At 33.1% G+C, this 11,290-nt stretch overlaps 1 protein-coding gene across 1 annotated transcript; it reads right to left on the bottom strand.

The window, feature by feature from the left end:
- Positions 1-5,888: 5,888 nt before the first annotated feature.
- On the bottom strand, positions 5,889-8,584 carry LOC106125599 (uncharacterized). Its single transcript, XM_013322870.1, has 2 exons — positions 8,035-8,584; positions 5,889-6,985 (listed from the first exon to the last, which is right to left on the bottom strand). The coding sequence occupies exons 1-2, from the start codon at positions 8,341-8,343 to the stop codon at positions 6,476-6,478; spliced, it is 819 nt and encodes a 272-aa protein (XP_013178324.1). The 5' UTR covers positions 8,344-8,584; the 3' UTR covers positions 5,889-6,475.
- Between the last annotated feature and the right edge of the window lie 2,706 nt (positions 8,585-11,290).

Here is an 11,290-nt window from a genome sequence, read left to right on the forward strand (position 1 = left end):
ATTAATTAAAAGCGTCAACAGCCTAATGGTTAAGGGTACGGATTTCCGATCACGAGGTCGAGAGTTCAAATCACGCCATTCGACTATTGTCGTAAACCATATCCTAGCACAAGCTTAGTTGGAATGGTAAAATAAATATTAGTAAATTTACTAAAAATCTGCTAATATTTGAATGAAAAAAAATATGGCACATTTAGAACACAGTCTTGAAGAACGAAAAGAAAGTAACTTGTAATAATTAAAAATTTATTTAATTCTGAAAAAACTGGCAACCCTAGCTTAGCCGTGTTTTTTTAAGTTATTTTCCAATACATAAAAAATTAACATACATATTCGAAAATGTCGAACTTCGATAGCACTATCAGAGAATAACAAATTATTTCCTTCCGTCCATAAAAACTACATATCGTCTAATTAAATAGAGCTGTTTTTATTAGAATAAACGATCACATGTTATAAAGTGCTAAATAACAAATAACAAGACGGGTTTTTTAATTAATCATGAATAATTAAATATCTTTTTCTTTATAAGATGGCTTTAATTCTTTTAATTAGATGTTATTTTATTTTTTGTGACATTTACAATATTAAACAAATAAAACCTTACGCATACGGATACTGGCCGTAATGTCAAAACGATTTAAAAAAAGAAAAATATAAAATCGCGTTCTTTTTAAATTTATTTGACAGTTTAAATAAAAATGCGTTCATTTATTATTTTTTAACGGCTTTTTTTAATAATTTTTACATGTCATCGCTTGAAATAATCGTGTGCATTTTAAATAGGTTTCTATCGATATACTTGTATAGAAACATATAGTCATCCCTTTCGTTTAATTTGAAAAAAATGAGATAACCTTGTTTTGATACTTTCGGCAGTGCAAGTATCAAATAATTATAATAAATATTTCTCGTGTTGCTTTGTCTCCATTGCTCTCGTGTTTTGTTGCACGTACGCACATCAACTCTAAATATGATTTCAGGGTTGCCATGAAAAAATGCTCTTTTATTCTCGGAACTTTTTAACGTAATACTTACGAATTAACGCGGAAAGTTTTTGAGGAAATAAATCAAGTTATGCTCTCACAGTAATTTATTAATTTTAACTATAGTTTCCTCAAAATTTAGTTCGTTTTTACGGTTTCCTTTCCTGGTATGTTAAGCCGGTTACACATACAATTTTAACTGAATAGTTGAACTGTCCTACATCAAATATTTTTGACAAATTGTCACTGACCATCACTTTCGTATCGTCATCCTGAATTATGTCATTAGTATATTTTTGGTGTACGGTTACGTCTGATAGATGGCGCTATTCATATTTTAATACGAATTTGTCGATGACGATACATTGGCAATTGTAACAAATATTAATTCTAGACCCACTGTACATTTAAACGACAGTTCTAAACGTACGATTTAACTGAAAAGTACAATAGTGATGATACTAGCAATACCCGCGACTTCGCCTGATCGGAATAAAAAAATATTGCCTATTAACTGTGCCTGCGACTTCGTCCTCGTGCTGTCTTTTTCGGTTTAGGTTCTAGATTATCTGTGTGCTACAATTCATTTAAGTCGGTTCAGTTGTTTTTGCGTGAAAGAAGGACAGACAGACAGACAGCTATTTTCGCGTTTATAATATTAGTAACGATGTCACCCGGGGATAGTGTAGCTTCGCAACAATGAAAAAATTTTTCAAATAAGTTCAAACGAAACAAACAGACAAATTATTTCTTTTTATAATAGTAAAAATATTGTTTATTTTGCAACAAGGTTAGATTTCACTGTTATCATATTATTCAAGCAAGTCAACATGTTGATAAATCTGTTTTTATAGTTTTGAAGGAAGTAAAAACTGATATGACGTGATATTTGCAAATACGTTACATAAGTCCTGTTACAAATAAGCAAATACGCGTTTTTACCAGAAAATATTTAAAGAGAGTTTGACGGAACTTTTACTGGAAGATAGATATACGGGAGAGTAACTTCGAACATATTTTTTTTTACGCTGAAGAAGTCGCAAGTACCATTGGCAGGCGTCCGGATAAACGGTGTCTGGGTTGTCCGGATTTTGTTAAGCATTTCGCAAACGAAAGTGATCCTCAATAATTTAGGGGGCCCGGCCTTTCTACACAAATGTCCGGCCTAACTAGTTGGTCTGTCCGGCTATTGGGTTTGCCTGGCAACCGTAATCGCAATCGACCTATAGTTTTGAATATTTCTTTTGCAAAATAATTTCTATGTAAACGTAGCGTTACGTAATGTAACAGTAGGATTTCACTACTGTGAGACTTAGTAGATATTTAACTTCTGTTTTGTTCTAGAGATTTAACAAGTGTTACAGCAGTGGAATTATACTGTAATAAGATTGCATGTAATCATTAAAAGTCTACCTTTGTTATTTGTTACATATTTGCAGCATAATTTGGCGCGAAGTTGAGACGTCCATCTTGCTGTCAATCCACGCGTGTGCCAGACATATCATCCGAGGTGATTGCATCAGCCGAGCGTCAGCGGCCAGTACCCCTTTGGCATTATGCCCCTCTTGCAATCTATTTGACAGCCCCTTTTGTGTTCGTAACTTTCGAGTATTTTTATAATACTGTTACGTATATTAAAATGGAAGTCCAAAGATTCGCGATTTATATTAAAATTTAGTACTTAATATTTGTCTTTATTTCATCCTTTTAAGTCAAAAATAACAATACCAAATAGATAATGGTTTTTAGTTAAGTTTTTATCTTACTAATATTATAAATGCGAATGTTTAGATGGATGAAGGTATCTCCAGAACGACTGAACGGATCTTGATGATATTTAGGATATAGAACATAGCCTGGAAGAAAACATAGGCTACTAATTACGTTTTTTTTTTAATTCCGCGCGAACGAAGTCGCGGGCGACAGCTAGTATATCAATAAATTTTGAATAGACAAAGTGGTATAGTCCTAAGAGTTTCATATATCCAACCTACAAAAGGTTACCAGAGTATGTTTGTATGTTTTATGACTCTGTGCAAACTCAGTAACGAGACGTATATACATACAAACATATTTACATGTGTTTAATCTTATACAACAGACTCGTTGTCGCCAGTTCTAAATAAAGCGCTTACGTATGCCACATTAACTGTCATACATTTACATATATATCTTATTCCAATGCACTAAGGTATAATATCGCGTGCACAATTTTCGTAATAAAACTTATCAATTGATTTACAACTTTAACGCCAAAGCAATAAAGTACAATTTGACAGCACGAAACTTATGATTATTTCATGAAATGTTGCTATGCAAATTTATTTTGTATTTTATTTAAAATGCTGTAAATAGAGTTGAAATTAGTATGGCATGAAAAATGAATGTTGATTGTAGAAAATGGATACTTTAGTTGAACGTGATATGATGATTTTTTTAATGTTCTGGAATTATTATTTTTAAAAAATAATTCGGCTCCTAAGTAAACTATCGTAAGTGTTAAACTCAAAATTCGTAAGACAACTTAATTACGACGCATCAAATATGAACATATAATAGATATCGAAAATTTACAATTCTTTCTAATATGACTTTCAAATTTATACAGAAATTAATAAAAGGAATAAATCGCAAAAATATGGCTTATGGTACTCTACGTAGGAGCCATAAGATGTCCATAGTGTTACTATGAACCAAGAATTTTTTTTTTTAATGAAAGAAACAAGCACTGACTTGAATACAAAATTCTAAAAAAAAAACTAAAAGGTGTAATAAATTCATTAAACAATGATATCAATAAAAGATTCTTGATTTCTTATTTCGAGATAAATCCGAATGTTGACTTGACCAGAATATTTAAAATACTTCTGTATGCAGGTTATTTCTTGCCAAATATCACGCGATTCTAAAAATAATTGTACAGACATACAATCAACCTACTCACATACATATTATATAGGTTTGTATATTACGTTCAAAGTTCAAACTAAACTATCTTACTAATATTATAAATGCTTATGTTTAGATCGTTGGATGGATGCTAGAATGCATCTCCAGAACGGCTTGGATGAATACATAGGCTACTTTATTATTTTTTAATTAAGCGCGGACGTAGTTGCGGGCGACAGCTTGTTTAAAGAATAAATTAGTTCTAGTCATGAAAAACTCAAAATTAGAAATACAATAAAGTCGTGCGTCCCCTGAGAAGAAAATCATTCACAATCTTACTAATTTTATAAATGCAAAAGTTAAGATGGATGTTTGTTATTCGTTATTACGTATTCACACACCTAAACTTATCTCGTTTGGAATAGATGTTTAACAAAGTCTTGGAGAACGTACTAATTAAATTATTAATCCAGTGCTAACGATGTCGCGGGCAAAAACTAGTCAAATCTTAATAAAAAAAGGATTTCATACGAACAATATATTCATAAGAAAGTAACACATTCAGTTCACACGATTTTACATTAATATATTTTGCGTTTGAAAAAGAAAGAACACGCGATCTATTCAATGTAAAGTAGACAATATTTTTATTGGAAATTGGAAAATGTACGAAACAATGAACGAAATCGATTGCTATTACCATATTGAGATAAAAATAAAAATTTAAGTACGATCATTTTGAGACTTCTTGACGGTTTTTTACTTCGCGTGTTGCTACTCGGAACAAAATATAAGGCGTAGCGGGGTGAAGTGGGATGCGGGGAGAGGACAGTACGCATCGCGCCCATGACCTTGAGCCAATTAACTAACTATAATCAAAAAATGAAGATCGATGGTAATTCTTTACAAGTTCTTGTTATAAAAAACTTTGCTTGGTAATGTTATTAAGGTTATTCTTATAGGTATCAAATGAGTCATATCATCGGACTAAAAAAGGCAAAAGCAATACATATAAAGCAAAAACCTACGTGATCAATTATCATTTAATTTATTCCAGTGCAGCAAAAATAATAACGCTTGTGACGTAGAGTGGCGTGATCTAGTCTTGCTCTAATGCACTCCTAACTAATTCACGACAATCAACTAACAACGATATACAATACCGTACAGATCAGACAGTAAGAGGAAAAATTCCATACAAAGTCGGTAATGGACGATGTAGAACAAAAAATGGCTGATGCAATTTTAGGCACGCAACTGTAACTTGTAATAATTTGCACTGCACTTTTAAAAAGTAAAGTAAGATTTATTATGTCAAATATACATTGCTGGTTTTGTTAACCATCACAATCGGTTGCTTGATTTGTAAGAGTACATGGATAGTGTACAATTTTGAAATTATCGTTTTTTTAAGATGGATAATAAGAGACACGGCCGTGCGACGGCTCACGTAGTCATCTGTTCCAGATATTGACGGATTGTGACAAAAAATGGCGGAAATTTTATGTTGAGAGTGCGTGACAAAATACATTCAGATCTGTTACATTGATGTACTTTTATTGAACACTTTTTAAAGACAGTTTATTTCACACAGCTATTAAATTCCTTGTTTTCCTCATAGCAGTGCTTTTATTAATAAAGTAGTTAATTTTAAATATGATGTGATACGAGAATAATGTAATGCTTAATCTTAATTCAAATGAGACTTCAAACATTACACACTAAGTGAATATACTTACATTTCTTCAAAAGAATTAGATTCTTTTTCTATTATATAGCTATTAATGCAAAATCTTCCGGACATATCGCCGGACATGTAGGACACTCGGTGATCGTAAACAAAGACTGACCTTGATGTCACTGTTTACACATGTTTATGGACAGAAGCGTTTAATTAATTTTATATTATTCTATTATTTATTACCCTTTAGAATAGTAGTACTAAGTCTTAGTTGTTTTATAATCATTTTTTACAAGTTTTTGTGTACCTCCAGGAAATCCGAATTAAAAAACTGATTTACAACAAAAATTATATCTCGTTTATTTCAAACATTTTATGGAGAATGTATGTTCTCTTAACGATCTATTTAATTGTCTCCATATAAACAAAAACTAATATTTTAATGGTTAATGATTTATAACCCTGTATTTGTTTGGTTTAAATATTGCACAAGCATCTTATGGCAGTTTTTTCAAACAATGTCATCTTGACAGCTTTATATTTTGACCAATAAGAGAGCGGTAGCTGCAATTTAATGTTGCCATTTTCGTAATTTTGAAATTCCATAAAAATATTACGCTTGATGTCATGTAAGTTAAATTACTAATATATTTGGATGTATCTATTTGAATATTAAGAAATTACGAGCACTCAGGTCATAAGTTGCAAAATCAATTGTTTGAAGATGTAACACAGACTTTAGGAAGAATTTAGGAGCCTTTTACTAACTGGTAACCCTTAAAACTTGTAAGCTGTCAATGTCAAAAAACTGTCATAACATACTTTGTGGACACATATTTCCATTCCTCGTAATCTCTATGAAAAAACAAAGACCACGATATGTGTCAAACATTTGCCAAATTGGAAATTCACTATCTACTCACTTCACACCGTTCTCTTCCGTTAAAATAAGAGGGTTTTCATCTATACCAGGTATTACCACTGTATAATTCGTACTATATTTTTTCATCTCTTGTTCGAATAATATATTATTTATAGCTTGTTTTATCATCGATTGCGTTCTCTCGTCGTGTTTTCTTAATGAATCAGCGATATATTCTCCAAAGCTATCACACTCGTCTTTCTTTTTTAATAAATCTGATCTTTTAAGTAATCTTATAGCTTCTATTAAGCTATTTCTTTCTTCTTCATTGTGATCTTTGACTATTCTTCGTTTTATGACTTTTTTTAGTCTAGGTCTTCTAGACGCTGCGTTTTTTATTTCTTGTCTTGCTTTGACTTTTGCATATCCTACCATTGGCTCAGACTTGATGACAATATCATCTTGTGTTTCTGGTTCGTAATTATCTTCAATATCTGTGTTGTCGTTGTTGGAATATTCTCCTATTTCCTCTACAGGTATTTTCAAGATGCGTCTCTCTCGTTCACTCTGTTGACAAAAATATCTAAGTTAATATTATTCTAGTTAAAGGAACTAGGACTGACTAAGGACCGCATACAGTGGAAGGAATTGAAAGGCCTATGTCCTGTTAGGAAGAAGGTCCGACATTGTGCTGGTGTGCTGGCGCACTGGTCATACTGGGGTGCCCACGTTTATGACCCCTCACTAATTGTTCTGAAACTTGACTTTGTAATGAAAGCGCGTCATTCGCGCCATAGGATTCTTACTAATAATGTCTAAAAGTCCTGTCCAGATCGATACCAGCATCCGAAATTGACACCTCGTTGAAAACTAGTTCTGCAATCTGCTACATCGCACCGCAGTATTCATGTAACATGTAATTTTAAGGAATCTATTCTGTCTTAGTTCTGTACGAAAGAGTATTATATTATAAAAAGTATTCATCATCATCAGCTCACTATACGTGGCAACAGGCTCCAAGCCTACCCTATGTTAAGGGTGACTAATCCATAGTTCTACCACGTTGGCTGTTGTGCAGTGTTGGTTGTTTTGGATATGTGTAGGTTTCATCACGATGTTTTCCTTCGCGATTCGAACTCAGGACCTACAGATTACAAGTCAAATGCTTTAACCCCTGACCCACCGATGTTCCTAAGAAGTATTAACCTATTTCAATTAAAAATAATACCAAAGATTAAATGAAGCGACCGAAAAACTAAAAAATTCGCCTAAAAATGTTAAATGGCTCTTAAGGTCACGTTATCAATGTCCACATGTATATAACGTACCTATATAACTAAAAAAGTATGTTAGCATATCAGTATGTCATGGTCAAGCCGTGCGATTAAACTGGCCGAAAAACAAACTAAAAATTAATTTAATAAAAGATTAATTTACGTATGGTTCATAACAAGGAAATATATGTGGTATTAGATACTTTTCTTATGACTGCACAATATATATATATATATATATTAAAATGTCTCCAATAGGTTATAGGAAATAATTCTTTGTCTATTTATAGCATTTTTTATTATGTAGAAAATAATAGTAATAGAATGAAAAGTTCAATTTACCGCTGGACTTCTTTCGACATTTTCTATATGTGTTGGTAAGAAATTCATATGCGAATAAAGGAACCAAGTCGACCGTCCCCCACAACGCACTTTCGCCTTCTCACGTCGATGCGAAGCGAATATAGAATTCATTTTCTTTCTCAAGTCGGCGATATCGCATTCAAAGATATTCGCCAGGTCCGACCAAGCTTCATATTTAGCTGTGTTCACTCGGTGTAATTCGTGATGACTGTCCCAAAGTTCCGGTTTCTTTTTGTACTCAGTAATTAATCTTATAATTAAATCGTTAGTCCATTCAATATCCGCCATTATTGAATAACAAATATTACACAAAATGCACAATATAACAAACACTTCACAGATAAGACAGACTTTGATGTCTAATGCATAGATTAAAAAAGGCCATCCTATTTTTTATTTTAGCTGTAGTTCATTAAACTCGGCCAGCATTTTTAAATAACCTTTTTAATCGGCTTTGTCGATCGCGGAGCGCACGAACGTGAATTCGCGATGTGTTCGCTCGCTGGGGCGTCGAACGCCGACTGCGGCGAGCGGGGCGCGCGGCGCTCGGGTACGTTCGGCCATGTTCGTTCGCTCGCTTTGATGGAACTTGTAACGAGATATATATCTCGATGTTCGTATTTAATCAAGTTCACTTCAAAAATATATTTTGAAATAGCTATATTTGAATTTTCAACTTATATTTTATAATATTTACAATTTCTCGATAAATTTAGCTTTCTAAATACCTTTGACACATTAATATATTAAATAATCAGGTATAACTATTTAATTTACAACGGGCCTGTTAAAAATTAATGGAATCTCTTTTCAATTCCAATTGAACAGTATCGTAAAAAAGTTGATTAATCAATCACTCTATGACAATACGTTGACTATCAACGGTTGACATTGACAGCTGTTGCCGCGCGCTTTTTATGTGTCAAATTAAAATATTACGTCATTAGGAAAAATAACCTCTAAGAGAATATAACAGTTAAATCTTTATGACAAAATAAATAATGTAATTCTTAGAAAACCATTATTTTATCAAAACCTTTGTGAAATTCATATTATATGTAGTACAACTCCGATGTTCAATTTATTAAAAGCTAGTAATATGTTTCTGATATATTACTCTTAGCAATTTATATGGAGAAAATAACATAGACAATAAAACCTTTTAGCTCAACCATCGAACAAAATAATAAAATATTTCTCATAAATATAAAATACACAAAACGGTAACAAAGAATTTCGTAATAATCAAGGACTGATATAACTAGAACTTGAATAACGTAGCTCGAATATGTTCGCTGGGGTCTCATTACACTGGACATTGTAGGGAGGGCACCGATCAATATTAAGTTGACCTGAAGGCGACGCCCTGTTTGGTTGATATTCCCTTGTGTTGGTGCGATTTCGGGGCTCAAGTTGATTGGTTCTCTTTCCTCTGAATGGAGCCTTGTCAATGAGAGACCACCCTTATCCCTCCCTGAGGGTTGTTGTCGCAGGGCAGGCAGGGTAGTTCGTGATTAAATTAAATTCTACTTTCGTGGAATGACTTGTTTTACGATTATGAATTGGTCTTTAAGGGACGTTTATTGTGCCGTCCTAATTACTAAATAGTGAAGAAATTTCGAATATAATTCATGAGAAAGGAGTAATAAAAGTCTATTGGATATTTGAAATAAATTACATCGTTATGGCCTAAGATATTTTTTATAATATAAGTCCCTTTTTTGTATTTGTAAGAGTGAAAAATTGGGTAATTAAAAAGCACAGGTTTCTCTGTTTTGTCAAAGATAATGAGAAGGATGACGATATGTTTTTGTTTGTTGCTTTTCAGAGATTTTAGTGAACCAACGATGAATCCCGTATAGGTTAACTTTTGATTAAAAACATGTACTATTGTGTGACGGCATTTTATAACGAACATTACGTTTGAATATTTACATATTTAGCTCTGGCTACCCCACATCGCCATTACTTTGAAGCACAGCAATAACTTGTCACGAGATTTCCACGCCATTGTCCAAATCTGCCGCGGCTTAAAAACAATATGGCTGCGGCAAGGGAACCAAGATTATGTCGAACATAACCTATTCTCTACCTATAGTGACGTACCCTGTAATCAAAATGTAAACGTATAATATCGATATACAAATTAATTTCTAATACTATTAACTATCAATCTTAAATAGCTGAGTTATTAAAATGACGTATCGTCAATTTTGGTGTTATTAGCAACTTCCGCCCGTAACCCAGAGGGGTATGCAGAGACCACGAACCACCGTTTGGTGCAGTCCTGACACAATTCTCACACTTCTACTAAATTCATACATCTATGCATACATACATGTTGCTTTCGGGTCCTCTTAATATTTTAAATTGTTTTCATTGTGTTATTCAAAATAAACAATAATTTTCTAACTGCTCGTTGGACTACATAACCTTTGTATAAACTTGGAACCTTTGAATGTATATTAAAAATCATTTTAAATATTATATTTTCCTATTTTAAATAACCTGTAAACAATTTTGGACAATATCGATAAAACGAAACACGCAACAAACTATTTGAAAGTATCGATATTCGATAAAACATGTTGACATTTGCAGCACTTGGTAAGTATCGGCACAACTTATCGTGTGAGATTATACTGCAGGGGTTGCAATCAGGGAGTCGCTCGTCCTATCTGCCACCAGCCAACAAAGAGGCACATTTGTGACGAGTAATTTACGACGCGCTTTTACGACTCCAAAATAGGTGGCAGCAGTTTTATGAGCCACCCTGTATAAGGGAGAGAATATTGTACTATGAAATTGCACATCAATTTTCCTTGTTTTTTTCTTGTCTTATTAACAATCGATATAATTTTTACGATACCCGTAAGTGGTACGACATTCGGAAACAATACATTCTTTTATAACCTACAATAGCTTCTTTTCAAAGAGGTTCTAATGGGACTTTTTATGGCGCTTTTATTACGAACAGGTAACCGTGGTTTAGAACACGTTAAAGTTTTTTATGTTTTATTGCCGAATTATTATATCTTATAATCTGTCATTAGACGGTGGCTCAGGGGTTAAGCATATGACTTGTAACCTACAGGTCCTGGGTTCGAATCTCGTCATGTACCAATGTGTTTTTCGATACATATGCACATTTACCGACGTGCTTACACTGAAGGAAAACACCGTGATGTAACCTGCACATATCTACAAGGACCCCGCACTGGGCCGGCGTTGACTA

This window comes from Papilio xuthus, unplaced genomic scaffold (genome assembly GCF_000836235.2).
Source record: "Papilio xuthus unplaced genomic scaffold, Pxut_1.1 DF825858.1, whole genome shotgun sequence".
Classification (NCBI taxonomy): domain Eukaryota; kingdom Metazoa; phylum Arthropoda; class Insecta; order Lepidoptera; family Papilionidae; genus Papilio; species Papilio xuthus.